Source organism: Marmota monax, unplaced genomic scaffold, assembly GCF_021218885.2.
Source record: "Marmota monax isolate L192 unplaced genomic scaffold, Marmota_monax_Labrador192_F-V1.1 WCK01_AAM20220418_F8-fsc00019, whole genome shotgun sequence".
Lineage (NCBI taxonomy): Eukaryota > Metazoa > Chordata > Mammalia > Rodentia > Sciuridae > Marmota > Marmota monax.
In genome coordinates, this window is record NW_026695242.1 from 5583523 (window position 1) to 5605542 (window position 22020).

General features: G+C 37.8%; 1 protein-coding gene across 18 annotated transcripts in view; it reads left to right on the forward strand.

Annotated features, from left to right (window-relative positions):
- The window catches only part of Usp54 (ubiquitin specific peptidase 54), a 128938-nt gene that overhangs the window by 103245 nt on the left and 3673 nt on the right, over window positions 1–22020 (forward strand). For 10 of the 18 annotated variants that reach the window (XM_046419831.2, XM_058577921.1, XM_046419832.2 and 7 more), the window contains 6 exons: window positions 2838–3005; window positions 6837–6956; window positions 8224–8437; window positions 10912–12308; window positions 18661–18779; window positions 19079–19219. In XM_046419831.2, the coding sequence (XP_046275787.1) occupies window positions 2838–3005; window positions 6837–6956; window positions 8224–8437; window positions 10912–12308; window positions 18661–18779; window positions 19079–19219 (2159 nt within the window). Of the gene's footprint in view, window positions 1–2837; window positions 3006–6836; window positions 6957–8223; window positions 8438–10911; window positions 12309–18660; window positions 18801–19078; window positions 19220–22020 lie in introns of all 18 variants that reach the window. The other 8 variants (XM_058577925.1, XM_058577926.1, XM_046419837.2 and 5 more) reach the window with 3 other exon arrangements.

The following is a 22020-nucleotide window of genomic DNA, read 5'->3' on the forward strand; positions in this document are numbered from 1 at the left end:
ACAAATGCCAAATGTCTTCTTTGATATAAGGAGAGTAACTAAGAACAGAGTAGGGACGAAGAGCATGAGAAGAAGATTAACATTAAACAGGGATGAGAGGTGGGAGGGAAAGGGAGAGAGAAGGGAAATTGCATGGAAATGGAAGGAGACCCTCAGGGTTATACAAAATTACATACAAGAGGAAGTGAGGGGAAAGGGAAAAATAATACAAGGGGGAGAAATGAATGACAGTAGAGGGGGTAGAGAGAGAAGAGGGGAGGGGAGGGAAGGGGAGGGGGGATAGTAGAGGATAGGAAAGGCAGCAGAATACAACAGACACTAGTATGGCAACATGTAAATCAATGGATGTGTAACTGATATGATTCTGCAATCTGTATACGGGGTAAAAATGGGAGTTCATAACCCACTTGAATCAAAGTGTGAAATATGATATATCAAGAACTATGTAATGTTTTGAACAACCAACAATAAAAAATTTAAAAAAAAAGAGTAAATTAGAGACCAGTGGAAGAAATTCATGCTTCCCAGTGAAGTTACACATTTGGTTTGTGTGTTTCCTATATTTTAATTTCTTTCATGTTGAGTGACATTCTTTTAAGAAACATGTGATCATACATAAGCATATTGCCCTTTTTTTCCCTCTTCAGATAGTCAGTACCTTTGCAGTATACTAAAGAGTGAATCTCATGATTTCCCCAGTAATCCTCAATTCTGGATCAGCTACATAGAATCTGACAGGATTCCACAACAAAATTCACAACAAAAAAAGTTATGACAAAATTCTTCCCCTAACATATAATTCCACCATCCTCTTTGTATAATAAGCCCTACATGTCCCACAGTTTGATCTAATCATTCTATTAAGGCACTTATTTTTTAGCAGGGGGTAGTACCAGGGATTAAACTCAGGGACACTTAACCATTGAGCTACATCCCCAGCCCTTTTTTTAATATTTTATTAGAGATGCCATCTCACTGAGTTCCTTAGCAACTTGCTTTTGCTGAGGCTGGGTTTGAACTCACAATCCTCCTGACTTAGCCTTCCGAGTTGCTGGGATTACATGTGCGCCACTGCACCTGGCATGGCACTTTTTATCTGAGGTTCAATCACTTAAAAAAAATAAAAAACTACAATCACATGTTTTTTCTCATGTGGAAGCTAGAGACGAAAAATGAGCAGAAAAGTGGGAGGGATCTCCTAAAAATTGAAGGGAGATCATTAGAGTAGAGGAAAGAGACCAGAGGGAGGAAGGAGGGAAGGGAAAGGGAAATACTGAGGAGTAATATAGACCAAATTATATTGCTATATTATGTGCATGTATGAATATGCAATAACAAATTCCACAGTTATGTACAATTATAATGCAACAATAAAAATGTGAAAAAACTATAGAAGTAAATCAAGTGCAATAATTTATTAACCTGCTTTTGCCTCCTGAAATCGAAGGTATCAGTATTATTATTATGTTATATATATTTCTACCTCTTTTTTTATGCTTCTACAGTATATACTTTAGGTATATATGTATGTATGTGTGTGTGTGTATAAATATATATATATATATATATATATATATATATATATCACCATCATTTTTTAAAAAAATATTTTTAGTTGTAGATGGACACAATACCTTTATTTTATTTATTTTTAAGTGGTGCTGAGGATCGAACCCAGTGACTTACGTGTGCTAGGCGAGCACTCCACCACTGAGCCATATCCCTAGCCCTCACCATTATTTTTTGTTTGTTTGTTTTTTATAGTGCTGATGATCAAATCCAGGTCCTTACACATACTAGGCAAGTGTTATACCACTGAATTATATCCCCAGCTTCTCAACACCATTTAAAAAAAAAAAATGAGCCGTGCATGATGGTGCATGCCTGTAGTCCCAGCAGCTCTGGAGGCTGAGGCAGGAGAATTGTGAGTTCAAAGCCAGCCTCAGCAACTTAGCAAGGGACTAAGCAACTCAGTGAGACCCTGTCTCTAAATAAAATTCAAAATAGGGCTGAGGATGTGGCTCAGTGGTTGAGTGGCCCTGAGTTCAATCCCCAGTACCAAAAAAAGAAGAAATCATACTATATATATTATATATATTATTATACATACTATACATGATATAATACATGATAAACAATTTATCATGGAAATCATTCTAAATCTATGAACACTTATGCAGTGGAGTTTTTACTACTGTGGACATTTTACAAATTCATTAAAGAGAAGATTAAAATTAAGGGCAAGGGCTAGGGATATAGCTCAGTTGGTAGAGTGCTTGCCTCATATGCACAAGGCCATGGGTTCAATCCTTAGCACCACAAAAATGAAAAGAAAGAAAGAAATTAAGGGCGAGAAGCCCAAATGACTTGCTTGAAGCTCTGATAGAGTGCTTCCTATTGGTTAAGAGCATGGATTATGAATTTAACTTAGTGATTTGAAGTTACCTCTACCTTTTGCCAACTGTGTTACTCTTTTCATGACTCAACTTTCTCATTCCCAAAATGAAGGTAATTCTCATCATCAATTATGAATGTTAAATAATATATGTAAAAGTGCTTAAAACTGTTCCTAATACATTGAAAATGTTTAGCAAGTGTTAGGTGTCATGTTGTTATACATCAAATGTTCACAGTTTTTTTGTTTTGCTGTGATTTTTATTATTCAGGGCCCAGAATTTGATATGGATATCAGTATTCAGAACATTTACTTCAAATTAAAGAGAAGAGTTCCAAAAGGAAAAAAAAAAAAACTTATATCAAAGTAGTCATAAATTCAGCAGGTGTTTTATCTTTTTTATAGAAATGTTGATTTAGCTTCTCCTTTGCTTATGTCCTAGGTGGGGAGGTATCTTCTAAAAGTGAACTGGATGAATTGCAGGAAGAGGTGACCAGGAGGGCCCAGGAACAGGAACTTCGAAGGAAACGGGAGAAAGAATTAGAGGTTGCTAAAGGGTTTAACCCTCATCCCAGCCGCTTCATGGACTTGGATGAACTGCAGAATCAGGGTAATTGTTATGAGAATTAGGTTGTAAGTAATTCGAACAGAGAGAAAAGGTATGAAAAAAGATCCAAGCTTGTAAATTCTCTGTATTCTCTTTAAAAGTTATATATTTTTTTAAGTCAGCCGTTCCAGTGAGAGTTAAAGTAAGAGGTGACAAGCCTTGTGATAAGAGATAGATACTAATTTTGGGCATGTCTACTAAAGCCCAATAGATCAGAGATAGTATATTATTCATGAAAAATATATTCCATGAACATCTCTACAGAAGGTATAAATGAAAGTAGCCTCAATTCAAAAACAGCAAAAAAGAAGTGAGCCACATTCTATTTGCTGGGGAAAAAAAAAAAAAAAAAACATACCCGGAGATAATCTCACCTGGAGCTTCAGGGAAGTAGATCTGTCAAATAGGATCTGAGAACCCAAAGCCTAATTTACTTTTATTTTCCTAATTTACTTTTTACAAAAATTCATGTGGTGCTGGGGATTGAGCCCAGACTCTCATGCATGCTAGGCAAGTGCTCTTACATTGAGCTCTGCATTCCTAGCCCCTTAATTTACTTTTTCTTTTTTTTTTTTGTACCAGGGATTGAACCCAGGGGCACTTAACTACTGAGCCACATCCCCAGCCCATTTCATTTTTTCTTTTGAGACAAGGTCTGACTAAATTGCTTAGAGCCTCAATAGGTTACTGAGACTGGCTTTGAACTTGCAATCTTCCTGCCTCAGCCTCCTGAGCCCCTGGGATTATAGGTGTGCACCACTGCTCCCAGCCTTATTTTTTATTTTGAAACATGGTCCTGTTAAATTCACCAGCTGGCTCCAAACTTGCAATTCTCTTGTCTCATCTTCCCATGTCTCTGAGATTTCAGGCATGCTCCATCGTGGCATGCCCAGCAGTCCTACTTTTTTTTTCCCCCTCCACAATACCTTTATCTTATTTATTTATTTTTATGTGGTGCTGAGGATCAAATCCAGTATCTCACACAGGCTGGGAAAGTGCTTTACCATTGAGCCACAACCCAGCCCTCAACATTCATTCTTTTTTTTTTTTTTTTTGTGGTGCTGGGGATTGAACCCAGGGCCTTGTGCATGGGAGGCAAGCACTCTGCCAGCTGAGCTATGTCCCCAACCCCTACTGTCTTTGATTCAAAGCAACTGTCATATATTTCCCAGGCATTGTATTTGTTTTAAAATGAGTTTTAAATGCCCAATTCCTAGCTGGGCATAGTGGCACATGCCTGCATTCCCAGTGGCTCAGAAGGCTGAGGTAAGAGGATCACAAGTTCAAAGCCAGCTCAGCAACTAAGCGAGGCCCTAAGCAACTCAGTGAGACTCTTATCTCCTAAATAAAATATTAAAAAGGACTGGGGATTGCCGCAGCCTGGCTGGGCACAAAATCACGAGCCACTCACAGCCTTGTAGATTCAAACAGCAACTCTTTATTCCCGAACTCACTGCACTCTACATGCACGTTCTGGGAAAATCCACACCCTCCACCGGGCTCTGCATACCAAAAACCCTCTGAATCCCCGGAGAACTCAACACGAACTCAAGGAGCAGGCGCCTGAGGCAGCAGAATATGCCCTATTCCCAGCAGGATCCACCTTAAACCTGGAAATGCCCTATTCCCAGCAGGATCCTCCCTAAACCCAGATCCACCCTAAACCCTGATCCACCCTAATCCCTGAGCAAGGTCACCTTTCAAATCAAAACTCTCAAACATTCATGCAATGTCATTGCAAATGACCTGGGTCCAAGGCAAGCCCATTTCCACAATGGAGAGTCCTCCCTCTAAGCAACATTGGGTAGGCTGACAAGGAAATTGCCATGTGTCATTCCTACTTGGCTATGGCTCTCAGCAGGGGATGTGACTCAGTGGTTAAGCACCCCTGGATCCCTGGATTCAATCCCTGGTACCAAAAAAAAAAAAAAAAAAAAAGGCAAAAATAAAAAAATAAATAAAAATGCCCAATTCTTTAGTTGTCTCTGTATTTGGGTAGTCTTTTCTTCCATTTTGACCTTTAGCTAAATCACTTTGGTGTCACAAATTTATATTATTTCGAAAGAGGGATCTTGTCATCTTTCTCCTTGTCTTTTCCCTCCTCTGTCAATTGAGCAGTACAGTTTAGAGGGAATCTCCCTGCCTGTATTTGTCAGTTCTTCATACATTTTGGATCTCCTGAGAGAAGGAACAAAGTGCTAAGATTTTGGATGATAAGAATTTAAATCCATGGGGCTCGAGATGTGGCTCAGTGATAGAGCGCTTGCCTAACATGTATGAGACACTGGATTCAATTATCAGAGCCACATAAAAAATAAATAAGTAAAATAAAGGTATTGTGTCCCTCTACAAGTAAAAAAATAAAAAATAAAAAAAGAATTTATATCCAGTATAGTCATTAACTGTAGTTTGCCTAAGATCTTTTCTTTCCACCTGGGACTTTGTGAAGGCTTAATTTGAATTCCAATTATTGGTGAACCTAAATAATAGCTTTCTACCAATTTACGGTTATGAGTGAGTAGAAGGCAAGGATATTAAATAAATTTGAGCATTCATTTTATTTTTGCAGGTCTGGGGATCGAACACAGGTCTTTGTGCATGCTAGGCAAGTGCTCTACCATTCCTAGCCTGTAAACTTATTTTTTTTTTTAATGGCTTTAGCTACCATCTCTGATGATATTGGTAGTATAAATTCAGTTGATTTCAAATATAATGGAAGAACTTTGGACCTGGGGATGGGGAAAACCACACTTCTATTGATGAGGTGAAACCTGAGTGCCAGCTTCTTCAGAACTAACCTGCTACTTCTGTTGTAGTAGTGGAAGTACTTTCTAAAAGCCAGGGTGAATTAAGAAGGGAATTTTAGGGATATGGAAGATCTTTTCTTAGCACTTCCAGCTGGAGATAAGAAGACATTATGGAGAAGAATGATTAAGACAGTTTGATCCCTGCCCCACAGCCCCTCCCCCTTGTAAATGTTCAGTGTCAATCCCAGTGGTAGATGAACGTAAATTATAGTTTTTTACCAATTTATGGTTATGAGAGAGTAGAAGGCAAGGGGGTAAATAAGCTTCAGGGTTCATTTACAGAAGTTGCCTTTACTTATTTCCTTGCCTTTTCCTCTGGACTCTTCAGCAGCTGCTTTGAAACTCATCCACTTTGAGAGGAGAAAGGAATATCCTCAGCTTGCTATATGGGAAGGTGCCTTTTGGGGATAGTTTTGATGAGCAAGGGCATGATAAAAATAAATACTTAGTAGTGCTGATGAAAGGTATGTTTATGTAACAACAAATGCAATTCAACTGCCATGGTAGGAACTGTAGACCCCCTGTGCCCAAGAGTTTTACTGACTTTCTAGTTAAGGGTGATGAAGAGATCTCTGTGAATTGCTATAGGAAAGAAGTGATATGGAATACTTTTCATAGAATAGTGAAGCCATCTTTGCCATAACAGCATTGGAAGTCTGTGGTGTTCTGATACTCTGGCAGGATGTATACTGTAACACTATGGAAGAGCAGTTCAGTTTTAGCCATGAGAACTCATGTTGTTATAGACATGTTTTGTTCTTTCATGGAGGGAGTCCCTGAGAAGTCTTCGAGTTAGAACATGTGGCTGGCAATGACATGCCTCTCTTTCAGGGCCTTGGAAGATCTTGGGTAAAGCAAAAATGGGTGTCATACTTGTTTCAGGGACTTCTTAATAGTAATGGACAGTTGAAATAAGGATAGACCAATGACTTGGCAACAAGGATCTGTGTGCACCAAAGGGAAACAGCAGTACATAGATGAAGTTGGAATTAATTATAATGAAAACAAAAAGTACTGGCCCTTTCAGGGAGGAGTGACGGCTTTGAGAGGTCTCTGCAAGAGGCAAATTCAATGTTTGAAGAGTCGCTGCATCTGGAACAAAAGGGAGACTGTGCTGCAGCTTTGGCTCTTTGTAACGAAGCTATCTGTAAGTAACTCTAACCGCTATGGCTATGGCATTTTTTACTAACTTCATAATAGGTATTAGTGTTGTCGCTCAGATGACTATAAAAATAATTTTTATGTTTCTTAACTCTCACATTTCCAAAGTGAGGCCCTTTAGCTATATATGCCCTTCAGTTTTCTTTTCCCTCCCCTCCCTTTCCCTTTTCCCTCCCCTTCCCCTTCCTCTTCTCCTTCTACCTCCCCTTTCCTTTCCCTTCTCTTCTCTTCCCTTCCCTTCTCTTCCCGTCTCTCTTCTCTTCTCTTCTGTTTTTGGTACCAAGGATTGAACCCAGGGCACTTTGTCACTGAGCTACATCCCCAGCCCTTTTTATTTTTTTACTTTGTGACAGGATCTTGTTAAATTGCTTAGGCCCTCACCACATTGGCAAGGCTGGCCTTGAACTTGTAGTCCTCCTGTTTGAGCCTCCCAGGTTGCTGCGATTATAGGTGTGTGCCACCGCTCCTGGCATCCTTCAGATTTCTAAATGTGCCTGGCATTGTAACTGTGGCTTGTGGATATTTACTGGAATTACCCTCAACAGGAATCCATAGATGACTTCTCCAGCCATGCCTACCTTCTTATCCCAAGAAGTTAGACTTCAGATAGCAAGTTAGTCTGCTCTTTCTCTAGTGGTTGACTAGTAAGTTGAAACTTATGGCAGAAAAACTGAGTTAATTGGCCATGACTTCCCAGGCTTGTAACTTTCCACTGCAATATTTGATTCTTTTTGTTTCTCCCCTGCCTTCTGGTATGCAGCACCATAATGTTACAGCCAGGGAATAAAGTTTAGAATTGGTATCCAATTTTATATGACCACATGAAGCTGTGCTCTGTAAAGACAGATGCAGGTTTGGATCTTATTTCTGCTGTTGGCCATCAGGAAGGGGGAGTTGGGAGCAGTGTGTGGAGACCAGAGTCGAACAGGTCAGTTGGAAAGGACAAGAGTGACAATCTCTGAGCATTAGTTTATCTTCCTGATTTGTTTTAGTTAGTGTGTGTGTGTGTGTGTGTGTGTGTGTGTTTAATAATTTAAATTAACTTCTTTGGCCTCCATAGCTTCCATGTATGTTCCTTATAGCCAGAGCTAGCTCTGTGCCCCTGGACAGTGTAAGCATGGTCCATGCCTTGCATTCCTGCTGCATATTTTGTTTTACTGCATATCTTTGCTTCTTTTTGATTCAGTTTTATTTGTTTTATTTTTATTTGTATTTTGTGTTCTGTTTCTGCTATATTTTCTTTTGCATTTTAGCTAAACTAAGACTTGCCCTGCATGGTGCCAGCTCTAGCACGCACAGCAGAGCCCTAGTCGATAAGAAGTTGCAAATCAGTATTCGAAAAGCAAGGAGCCTGCAGGATCGCATGCAGCAGCAGCAATCATTGCAGCAGCAGCAATCATCGCAGCAGCCGTCGCAGCCCTCAGCCTGCCTCCCATCACAGGGGGGGGCCGTCCCTCAGCTGACAAGGTAGTGCTTGGGAACCACATGAGTTTATAGATGCCAGGGGAGAAAGTGACCATGGGTGCTCCACAGCAGAAGCTGTCCTTGTCTCGGTGACTACAGGGGAGAGAGAGAAGTCTATTGAAAAGATTGATTAGGAAAAAAGCCCTAGTAGCCATTGATATAGTTCACACATCTTGGCCTTTAAATTTGGCTTTTAATTAGAATAAGTGAATTTAAGTAAAAATTAAATTTGTCTGTTAATAAGTTTGAGTAGTTTTCAAAATAAAAATATAATAAAGGCATCCAACCCTTGGCTGTGTACATGCTAGGCAAGTGCTCTTCCATTGAGCTATACTCCAGCCAGTATTTTGTGAACATTACCTAGGATCCAGGCCTGAGCTAAGCATTTTATGTATTTTATTTCATTATCAAAATATCCTTATAAGATAGGGACTTTAAGGCTGGGGTTGTGGCTCAGCAGTAGAGTGCTTGCCTTGCATTTGTGGGGCACCAGGTTCGATCCTCAGCACCACATAAAAATAAATCAAAATACAGGTATTTTTCTATCTACAACTAAATATATATATTCCCCACACACACACACAAAAAAATAGGAACTATTAGTTAGCATTCTTTATAAATAAGGAGACTTGAGCTCAGGAAAACTAAGATTACTTGGCTTATAACAGTAGAAGTATAGAATTCAAATCTAGGTCTGTCTGTTTGGTGCCAAAATGTATGTCATCGACCATTATGTAGTATGCCTTTTATGGTTAGATTTTTCCATACAAGTATATGTTACAAGAGTGACTGGGTGACTAACATAGCATAGTTTATAGCATATAGGTCATATACACTTTACCCAAAATACTTGGAGCCAAAAATGTTTCAGATTTCAGTTTTCTCCCCCAGATTTTGGAATATTTGCATGGTCTTTACTGGTTGAGGATTCCTAATCCAAAAATTCAATTCCAAAAAAAAAAAAAAAAAAGCCGGGCATGATGGCACATGTCTGTAATCCCAGCAGCTTGGGAGGCTGAGGCAGGAGGATCATGAGTTCAAAGCCAGCCTCAGCAATTTATCGAGGTTCTAAGCAATTTAGTGAGACCCTGTCTCTAAACAAAATGTAAAAAAGGCTGGGGGTGTGGCTCAGTGGTTAAGCACCTCTCGGTTCAGTCGCTGGTACCAAAGAAAAAGAAAAAGAATTGAAGTCCAAAATACTCCGGAATCCAAAACTGTTTCAGTGTCTTGTCTGCACTCAAATGGTTTCAGATTTTTTGGAGCATTTCAAATTTTGGATTTTCAGATTAGGAACCAGAAAATCCAAAATTTCACACATTTTGGAAAGCAAAATCCTCATTTTTCAGATAAGGATGCACAGGTTGAGCATCCATAATCTGAAAATTCAGAATTTGAAAAGTTGGGATTTTATTTATGTGCTTGTAACATTGCATTTTTTGGGGGGGTCAGAAATATAAAACAATTAGAAACCAACTAAATCTTAAGAGAATATGGTATATTACTTTAAGAAAACATCTGAGTGAATAATACAGTAAAACCTAGATAATAAAGACAAATTTGAAGTAGTTGATTTGTGTAATCCTATGAACATGAATCACCTGTATTCTGTATTTGTAGCCTCTTGGTTCCTTTGGTTGAGCTACCTCACAGAACCTTATGTAGCATTTCCCTCCTTGTATAGCATCCTGGATTTTTGCTGTTCTGTGTGAAAATCACTCATTTTGCTTACCTTCCGTTGTCATCTGCATGTGAGACTAGCAATTTTGATTTTTAAATTTTCAAGTAGAATGTGTTTGGAAAGGGACTTTAATGTAGTGAAGAATATTGGCAAGGACTGTACTTAATATTGCTGTGTGCAATTCTGGTGAAGGATTGATATTACCTGTTTATCTGAGCGTGAGTGGTATATGTAGGGGAGTCTTTTCTTTTGTTAACCTCTAAATTATTGACCCTACTTGTGCTTGTCTTTCCATTTCTTCCTTTTTTTTTTATAAATTAAAAAAAAATTTTTTTGGTACTGGGGCAATCCCTAGTCCTTTTTATTTTTTATTTTGAGACAGGGTCTCACTAAGTTGCTGAGGCTGGCCTTGAAATTTTATCCTCCTGTCTCAGCCTCCTGAGTTGCTGGGATTACAGATGTGCACCATTGTGCCTGGCTCTGTTTCTTTTTTTATTTTCTTGTTTTTTACCCCAGTACTGGGGTTTGAACTCAAGGGATCTCTACCACTGAACTATATCAGTAACCCTTATTTTCAGTTTGAGACAGGGTTTTAAGTTGCTGAGGCTGGCCTCAAACTTGAAATCTTCCTCAGCCTCTCAAGTTGCTGGGATAACAGGTGTGTACCATTGCACCCAGCTTCATTTATTTTCATCATTCCTTCTGTGGATAACTATAAATGGGAATGGAATGAACAGTTCTTCTTGGAAGTGTTCTTGTCAATCACCTTATTGACAATAATATTCTCCATTTGTTTCAGTGAACAGCCTATCCCGCTCCAAGTATTGTTAAGCCACGAGGCCCAACTGGAACCCTGCACGGATACAGATTTTGGGGCCAGTTCTTCTTTCTTACACTCACCTGCTTCCTGCCATGAGTCACACTCATTACTGTTCCCAGAGTTACCTGCTTCATCTGCCCCACAGCACAGTTCCCCCAGTAAATCTGCCTCAAAGCTTCTGACTTCAGTTGAGGTGGACAGCATTGACCCTTCTGTATTCCACAGGCAGTGTTTACCTAAAACACCAGGGAGAACTGAGAATTCTCACCTTGACTGTGTGCCATTGGATGCCTCAGAGGGTAAACTGCCAGGGCAAAGGGGTGATAACAACAGTTACAGCAGGTTCTCTCTACACGAAGGAAGGAACATTGCTCAAGAACAGCCATCCCAAGAAAAGAGGAATCCTACTGACTCATCCCTGGTGATGTCTTGGTCACACCTAACAGGAAGAGCCACCTCAGAGAGAGGAGAAACACACAGCCTAGGCTATAGTCCTTCAAATTCATTAGTTCAACCCAGTATTCCCACATATAGGGCCTGCCACCCCATAATGTCTGCTGCTGTTTCATCTGTGCTTCATTCTTCTGATCCTGTGCAGAAAACTAACCAATGCCTCCAAGCCCAAAGCCTCCAAACTTCTCTGACTTCAAAAGTGGATGGAAGCAGTGAGGAGCCATGTAGACCAGAGTTTCCCAGCACAAAGGGACTTGTCCGCTCACTGGCAGAGCAATTCCAGAAGATGCAGTGTGCCTCCATGAGGGATGCTTCAGGTTCCCAAGAGAGAAGTCTTGGAAATCTAAAGAAGAACTCTTTCCCTTATGACTCTAAGCCTTCTTTCCAACAAGGTCAAGGGAAAGGCCATTGTCCCTGGGAAAAAGAGCAAGCCTCTCTGGATGGTAGGGACAGATTGCCTTCCTGGGAAGATCCTGCTGACAACCATCTTTCTCTTGCCATGGACTCGGGGCAGCCAAATAGTGAAACTTCTAGGGGAGGACAGCCCAGGTTGGGAGAGCCAGGTATATACCAAGGAAAGCTATCCCAAGCAAAAGATCCTAGGCCTAAGGAGATTGGTAACAGTATCAACGTGGGGACTTCCTTGCCTTTGGATTCCTGGGTGAATGTCACAAGGTTCTGTGATTCTCAGCTTAAACATGAGATCCTTGGGCCAGGAATGAAGTCCTCTCCCCATGATTCTCATACCTGTGTAACCTATCCAGAGAGAAATCATATCCTTTTACATCCACATTGGAACCAAGACACAGAGCAGGAGACCTCGGAATTGGAATCTCTCTACCAGGCCAGTCTTAAGGCTTCCCAGGATGGCTCTTCTGCATGGGCGCCACAGAATGTGGCTTGGCATCCACTTAGCCAAACAGGTAAGAATACATTTCAGGGGAAGAAGAAATAGGGGTTATATAAAAGCTTATATAAAAACAAGACAATATGAGAGGAGTGGTATTCTATACAGGTAGTATTTGTAGCTTGGTAAGAGGTAGTAGAACTTCTGACTTTACTCATGAGCTTCAGGACAGGTACTGAAAGAAAGATATTTTTCTTGATAGAGTGGATAATGGGGGTAGAAATAGGAATTTGCAAATGAATTCCTCCTTTTAAAGAAAGAGACCACTAAGTATTTATCCATGTTTCTCTAGTATGCAGTGCTACAGCATGGTTCACAGGTCTTTAAGAGTGACTCAGCAGGGAATTGGGTAAGATGAGAGGAAATGTCATTTTGTGGTTTAGAAGTTAAACCAATCCCAAGATTGAGCCTCCAGGTCTGCCTTGCAGCTGGGGTGTCCCTATTGAATGACATCTCTAATATGAATGGCATTTCCAGATCATAATGAACTAGTAATATCAAGAACTTCCTTTATTCCATTAGGAATTTCCAGAATTCCTGTCTTCACAGAATTTTCAAGGTATTATTTTATAGGGTAGCCTTCAGACTCTCCTTAAAATAGTACTGAATGAGGAGTCAAAGCTACATCTCATTCATCTCACAGATTTAATTCTGGAAATTGAAGATATGAAGAATGTTTGAAATTTAGATTGCATGCACTAACTCCAGACCCTGAGTTACTTTCCTGATACTGACATTACTTCTGAATATAAATTTGATACGTAATATCCCAGGAACAAATTTTTACTTGAAAAATGAGAGAAATAGTTCAATGATTTTTTTTAAAAAGATCTATTCCAACTCTAAAATGATATGTATTATTCTGTAAAATTTAATTCAGAGAACTTTGTCTTCAGCTTGTGTAGGACAGCTTTTATAATTGAACAGGTTCCTTGCATGCTGACAACCAGTATTTAATTATAGTCATTTTGTTTATTAAATACTACTTTGTTTCCTGGAGCTGTGGGCAAATGCCACATAAATATAAAATTTGATATTAAGATGTGCTTCTAAGGATTTGCTTCCTAGTGCAGATTTTGTAATCACATTTATTAAGTGCTCTAGGTACGTGGATGGGGTGATATTGGGAATATTCTAAAGAAAAGGAAAAGCTAGAGTCTGCTTCAGTGAGCTTTCTCTCTGATATAAGGGAGAATAAATACATTAAGTATTTTAATTTTAAGAATGATAATAAACATAAAATAATACATTGTAAATTGAACTAACTAGTTGAATGTTAAACATTATATTTAAAAACAAAAAGCCCTTATAATACTCCAAAGATCAACCTTTTTAATTGTAGTTTTAAAATATCAAAAATCTTTGCTAGTCTCACTCAATGTTTTAATGTTTTAACCTTTTTAAAAAAAATACGCATATACTGTATTTTGTTTGTGTTTAGCAAAAAGCAAGGTAAGTATAAAGTTTAGTCTCATGATTTTCTTAAATTATATTTATGAGCATTTTTCATAAAAATTAATTTTATGATTATAATGTTATATATGAATGTACAATAACATTTATTTTGCTACTGAATAAAAGCTAATACCTAGTTCAATTTTATAAACTTTTTTTTTTTATTGGAGATTGAACCCAGGGGTGCTTTACCACTGAGCAACATCCCCATCCCTTTTTATTTTTAAAGACATTTTTTAAGACTGAGTTGCTGAAGTTCTCACTAACTTGCTGAGGTTCTTGCTGAATTGCTGAGGCTGGCTTCAAACTTGAGATCCTCCTGCCTGAGCCTCCTTACTTGCTGGGATTATAGGCATGTGCTACTTCTTTATCTTATCATAAAGCATTTATTAAGCACCAGATTATTTCTTTAAAAAAGTAAATACTTTATAATATATAATTTACACACCATCATTTCCCCTACTTGAAGTGTATAATACAATAGTTTTTAATAGAGTTGTTAACTCATTGCAGTAGTTCAGGGTTTTTTGGCTTTTAATTGTTAACCTCCCCCCAACCCTTATTTTTTCTTTTGGCAGTGCTATAGATTGAACCCAGGGCTTTGCACATGCTAGGCCAGCACTCCACCAGTGAGCCACATCCTCAACCCACTACTGTCTGTTTCAAAATGTTACTATCATCCTAAAAAGGTTACTATCATCCTATACCCATTAGCAGTCATTCCCCTGTACTCCATCCCTCCCCTCCAACCCCACAAATCTATTTTCTGTATCTTACCTGTTCTGGACACTTCATATAAATGGTGTCATATAGTATGTGATCTTTTCACATGATTGTAAGTCCTAAAAAATCTAAACACCATTCTTTTTTCCTTTTTGAAGTACTGGGCATTGAATCTGGACCTCACATATGCTAGGCTGTACTGTTGAATTACATCACCAGCTCTTTTTATTTTCTGTTATTTTAAGACAGGATCTTACACAGTTGTCCAGATAGGCCTCCAACTTGTAATCCTCCTGCCTTAACTTCTGTAGTGGCTGGAATTATAGGAGAGCATCATTATTCCTGGGTCCTTGCCATTTATTTGTTGAAGAAGTTTGTTCATTTGTCTTAGAGCATTTTATATATTATAGGTTTTACTGATTGTAGTTTGGTAGAGTTTTTGGTTTTTTGAAAAAGATTATTGCAGTTTGATTCTCAGCACCACAAAACAAAAAGTTTTAAAAATAGGTTCTTCTAGCCCCCGTTTCTCTTATAAGTTGGTACTTAGAATTAAGGGTGCAATTAAAATCAGGTTCTGACAACAACTAAAAAATATATATATGTATTTTTAAAAAATCAGGTTCTGTTTTTTTTTTTTTGTACTTGGTATCATATCCTGGGCCTCATGCATTATAGGCAACTCTTATCACTGAGTTACAGCCCCAGTCTTTTTAAAATTTTTATTTTGAGAAAAGGTCTTGCTATGTTGTACAGGCTAGTCTTAAACTTGTGATCCTTAGTTGGAATTTTAGGTGTACACCAGAGTGGTGGCACATACCTAACACACACACACACACACACACACACGACCTCTCAAATGCTTAGCAAGCAAGGTATCACAGAACCACATCACCAGCCCTCATCTTAATTTTTAAAAATAAGATTATTTAATAGGTAATACTTACTATATAATATCAGGAAATATATAATATTGAGCTTTTTGGTTTATTTTGTTACAGTTGATCAGTGAGTAGGTATCATATTAACCCCACTTCTATTGAATATAGAAATTCCCTCAACAATATCCTCTGCTCAGATACCTCAAAAAGAATTAGAATCTGCTCACACTGCAATTGTCTAATGGCCACCTCCTTGTCTATGAATCACTAAGCTTAATTAGAGGAACACGAAATTCTAACCATTACAACTGTAATTTATTATTAAATTGTCCACAGTCATCATCTGAAGAATGGCTTTAAAGTGTGTGTGTGTGTATGTGTGTGTGTGTGTATATAAATATATGGGGCTGGGGTTATGGCTTAGTGGTAGAGTGCTTGCCTCAAATGTGTGAGGCACTGGGTTCGATTCTCAGCACTACATACAAATAAAAAATAAAGGCCCATCAACAACTAAAATGAATAAAATAAATAAAATTTTAAAAAAATAAAGTGGATATATATAAGCATATACATACACACATTATATATAAACATATGTATAAGTATGTATATATATAAAGTATATATACACATATGGAAATAATTTTATATAAATGGGATCATAGTATACATGCTGTGTTTTGTGTTTTAGAGTGCTGGGATTGAAACCCAGGTCCTCTAGCTTCTAGGCAAGTACTCTGCTGCTGAGCTATACCTCCAGCCATACATGCTATCTTTAATATAGACAGTTTTCTTATCTATTTCTTTTTAATGTTTTTAGTTGTCGATGGACACAATACCTTTATTTTATTTATTTATTTTTATGTAGTGCTGAGAATCGAACCCAGTGCCTCACATGTGCTAGGCAAGTGCTCTACTACTGAGCTACAACCCCAGCCCTATTTCTCTTTTTCTTAAAACCAGTTCTACGTTCACTTCCCCAAGTAACAATATAGTATGCATACATCTGTATTTTTTTTTGTTCTTATAATCCTATGTAGACCTGCATATACTTAGTTTTTTTTTTGCTTGGGGATCATATGACTTTTTTTTTTTTTTTTCCTTTTAGCTTAACATTTCATGAAAATTCTCCAAGTCCTCTTGTTTAACTTAACTCATTTTTTAGTGGCTGGGAAGTAATTGCTAAGGATATAACAATTTATTCAGATTCTCAGCACTGAAGAGAAAGTGTTCAAATTGTTATAAATTTGTATTTGTTCTTATTCTCATGAGTAGAATTATTGGTCAAGAGAGTGCATATATTTTCAATTTACTATTATTTTTTGTACTGGAGATTGAACTCAGGGACACTTAACCACTGAGCCACATCCCTACATCCCCAACCTAATTTTGTATTTTATTTAGAGACAGGGTCTCACTATGTTGCTTAGTGCCTCGCCATTGCTGAGGCTGGCTTTGAACTCGTGATCCTCCAGCCTCAGCTTTCCAAGCCGATAGGATTACAGGTGTACACCACTGCACCCAGCTTATATTTTTAATTTTTAATAGATATTTCCAGATTGCTTTTTTAGAAATACTATGACATTTCCTTTAATAATGTTCAAGGATATTTTTCTACACTGTCTTTTTTGTTTCAAAAGCAAAGATTCCTAGATTCCAACCACAAAGATTCTTATTCAAATCTGTAGTGAGGCTCAGGAAGCTATATTTCCTCCTTCCCTCCTTTCTTCCTTTCACCTTCCCCTTCTTCCTTTTCTATATATATATATATATATATATATATATATATATATATATATATAAAATATTTTAGTTGTAGTTGGACACAATATCTTTATTTTATTTATTTATTTTTATGTGGTGCTGAGGATCGAATCCAGGGCCTCACACATGCTAGGCAAGTATTCTACTGCTGAGCCACAACCCCAGCTCCCCCTTCTTCCTTTTCCTTTCTCCCTCTCCTTTTCCCTTTTCTCTTCCTCCCTTCCTTCTTCTTTTTTTATTATTAGTTGTTCAAAACATTACAAAGCTCTTGACATATCATATTTCATACATTTGATTCATGTCCCTTCCTTCTAATTGAACTCTTAGGCACACTACAACTGAGCTACATTCCCAGCCCCCGCCCCCTTTTTTTTTTTTTAAAGAAAGGGTCTCCCTAAGTTGTAGAGACTGGTTTCACAGTTGCCTCATCTTCCTGAGTTGCTGGGAAGCTGTACTTTAAAAACTCCCATGTGAATCTGAGGTAGTATCAGAACCACTGCATGTGAGTACAAAGAAATATTAAAAACAACTGATTTTCAGTACTTATATCAGCACTATCATACAACAGCTATGTATATAATATATATATATATATATATATATATATATATATATATATATATATTAGAATGAGACACAAAGTGGCCATGTACATATATATATCAAATGTAGGTCAAGGACATGTACATTTTCAGAATAGAAGACTTAATTAATTGGATTGGGGAGTCTCTTAGAAGTCACATATCTACTTTAGAGCCGCATTAATAGTTGTTTAGAATGTGATTGAGAAAAAGTGGGGTAAGGGGAGATAAAAGAGACTTATACATATCAAATATTCCTTAAGAGCTCCTTTTCAGAGTGATAGGAAGAGTACTGTACTAAAAATTAAGACATGAGTTTTAATCCTGAATAAACTTCTACCTACCTATCAGACTCTGGAACTCATTTTCCTGTTATATAAAATGAGGAGATTTGATATATAATTATTATAATGATCATTTCAATTCTGAACTAAACTGGAGATAATAGTTTTCTTTATCACCAGAGATACTTTAGAAAATCACTACATCAGATAATTTTCTCACTAGATACTACAAGTCTTGGACTGAATTTTTTTAAAATATTTTTTTTAGTTGTAGGTGAACACACAATACCTTTATTTTGTTTATTTATATGTGATGCTGAGGATTGAACCCAGGGCCTCACACATGCTAGGAGAACACTCTTCTGCTAAGCCACTACCCTAGACCTCACACTGAATTCTTTCAGAAGCTGAGTATGTTTACAAAAATGAAGTAAGATAGGGACATTCAGCTGTCTGTCCATAGCCTTTTATAAAGTTCTTGAAGGGCTATGTGACCTATAGAAGTCTATCCATATTCTGAAAATTATTGTTTCTAAATTCTAGGAGCATCTTTTCCCATTGGATTCAGGAATGCATATTTGTTACTTAGTGAAAGAAGAACTCCTGAGTTTGTGCTTCCAGGCTCAGAGTTTAGGCCCCAAGAGAGAGATGGCTTTACCTTATATTTATGTTTTCTTTCTCAGGCTCTGCAGATGGCATGGGGAGGAGATTACACTCAGCCCCTGGGCTTGACATCTCAAAGACCCGAATAGCAGAAATGGAGCACATTCTCCTTGAAGCCAGCACAGTGCCTGCGTCTCAGGTAGCAGCCTCGAGAGCTAAGGTGATAGACCTGGTTGGTATGTTAGGGAAAGAAGAGTACAAAGGAATGAATGGTAGGGTTGTTGATAAAGCAGAGGCATTGTAGTAGGGCTACCAGAAGAGAACAAGGTATGAGATTGGACTGCTTTTGATTGAGAGGAGATCTTTCATTTATATCTAATTCAGGTGTTTACTGGAGAGTCTTATCTAAATTTCTCCCATATCTCCAAGGACAGGGCCTGTGGGAAAACCACAGGTCTGATGTTATGTATCTGCCTGTGTGTGTCTATATGTTTGAAGGCTGCAGCTTGCCGAGGCCTCAGCAGGGAGTATGGGGATGATGAACAGTACAGTGCAGAGAACTTTCGCCGCATCTCACGCAGTCTCAGTGGCACCATTATCTCAGAGAGGGAGGAGGCTCCAGTCTCTTCCCACAGTTTTGTAAGTAGAATCAGGATCTGTCTATTTAGAGCACCCCCATCTTTGCTAGGTAACAAAACAGTGCTGGTGAAAGAGCAGGGAGAAACTGAAGGTTGTAATTTGGGGAAAGCCATGTGCACTCAGCAAAAAAGAGGACACACAGTCATTATTTTACTTATACATTTGGAGCCCAGAGGAGTGTTTCTTTTCTGGAGTAGTTCTAAAAGGGTATGTTTTAGGGTTCCCTAGGGTGAGAAGAGTCATTGTAGCCTTGAGAAGAATCTGAGAAGCAAAGCCTAGTGGTTGGGTCAGAATCCATGGTACTTATTAAAGGAAGAAATAGGATAGGATATTGTTTAGCATTTTACTCCTCACCCCAGTACATGACTGAGTGGGGTTAAGTGTGTTTTTAATCTAAAGTGAAGCAAATGCATTAGCAAGAAAAGGAAAATGATTTAAAATCATTCTCTTTGAGATATTTCAAATTGAGTACTAATATAATAATGTATAGATAGGTAGAAGGGACTAGAAAACTTAAACCAGTAGAGATAAACAAACTCAAATGCTGTCATTGATTGGATTTATAGTCTTATCATTTTGAGAATTTCACACACTTGACCAAGACAAGTTGAGTTTTCATTACAATAGAGATCAATAAGCAAAGCACTGAAGCTAATCTCTCTGGTCAGTTCAATAAAAATGCAAAACCAGGTTTTATTTTATTTTAAATTTTTGTGTGTGTGTTAGGTAGTGAACCTAGGACCTTATGCATACTGTGCTAGTGCTCTGCAACTAAGCTATGTCCCCAACCCCTTAAAAAAATAATTTTAAATACATGGTACTAAAATAAAAAGGTACAAAAGGATATACAGAAAAAGTTATGTCTGTGTCCTATCAGCCCCTTCTGATCCAGATTCTCTCCCAAGGCACAATTTTTTTTTCCATTTTATTGTTCCTAAGTACCTAAATAATTGAACAGCTTGCTATTCTTTTTTGAGAAAGTGGTTTCTTCTGTCCACCATTTGTTCTCAAAAACTTTCAATGTATTTAATACAAAATACTATTTTCTTAGGAGAATTGGCTTCCTTTCTTCTGATCTGTATCATTCATTTATTAATTGATTCATTTTTTTAAGCAAATGCTTACTAGGTTTATATTCTTGTTATTGTGCCAGATGCTAGGGATACTGTGATGAGTTAGATACAGCCCCTGCTTTTATGAAGCTTACAGTTAACATATAAATAAGCAATTATATGGAACATAATGGAAAGGACGTCTAAGCTGAGCTTGAGGAATCAGGGAAGCCTTCTTGGAGGAAGAAAAAAGGATACAACAGGTAAAGGGACCCAAGGCAAGTATTAACTGAATTAAAAGAGGTTCATTTGGTATGGCAGGATTTTAGAGTCTAGAGAGGGGATGTGATGGAGAGTGTTGGCAGTTGGGAAAGAAAATAAACAACTTTCAGATCACAGACCACAAAGAGCCCTATATCTTACAGTACAGAGTTTAGAAGAATAGAGAATTAAATATTACAGAAAGGGTTAGGAAGTAAGTATAAAGAGACTTGGTACATGTCTGCCTGGATGTGGGGAAGAGGGAACCAAGGATGATAACAAAGTTTTTTCCTTTGTTTTCTTTTTAAATATTTTTTGTTTTAGTTGTAGATGGACACAATATCTTTATTTTATTTATTTATTTTTATGTGTTGCTGAGGATCAAACTCAGTGCCTCACACATGCAAGGAAAGCACTCCACCACTAAGTTACAACCCCAGTCGTGATAATCAAGTTTTAAGACTTGATAATGGTATATTTGAGGAAGATATATGTTTTTTTTCTAGTGGTATTATGCATGAGTGGAGAGAACTAGTAGGTCTTTGGATATAAGACATATGAGCTAGAAATGGAGATTTGGGAATCCTAGTCACAGAAAAGAGGAAAAGAACATTGCAAAGAGAGGAGAAAAGTCAGGACACGACCTTGAAGAGCATCAGATTTAAGGTGGTTTTTATTCTGAAGAACCCTAAAAGGAGACTGAGAAAAAGACACCAGAGAGCCGGAAGAGAAATCAGAGAAGTGTGGTATTCCTTCAGAGATTCTCATATTTCCTTGTTATCCATGATAGGTGTTACGTGCATACACTGATGAAACAACATAAATTCTGCCCTTGAATAGCTTGGAATCTATTAAATATATTGGCATATAAATTATTTTATTACCAAGTGCAAGGGATACTGACTGAAGTGAAAAAATGTATTCTATTAGGGGAGAATGACAATAAACAAACAAATATAATTCCAGACAATGATAAATATGAAAAAGAAGAAAGAAAAATAAGGTGTTAAGGAATAAAGAGTCAATAGAGTCAATATTTCCTCAGGTTTTTTTTTTTTTTTTTTTTGGTGTGTGTGTGTGTGTGTGTTGGGTATTGAACCCAGGGCCTTGTGCAATCACTCTACCAACTGTCTGTATCCCCAGCCTCTCAGGGCTATTTTTGATAAGGCAGTGAGGGACTTCAGCTTTAAGGAAATAACATTTGATCAGAGATCTCGGAGATGTGAATGTTTGAACCATGATAGCAGAAACAGTAAGTGTAAATAAAGGTCCTGAGGTTGGAATGAGTTGGTGTGTTTGAAGAACATTAAGAAAAAGTATTAAGGATACAGGAATGGTGGGGGATAGAGTAAGAAAAATCAGCAATGTGATATCACATAGAACTTTATAGGTCACAGTAAATAGGTAACAGGAGACAGGAAGATCAGATTGAAGTCTGTTGTGGTCTAGGTGAGTTTAAATATGAAATCCATAGGTAGAAATGACGGT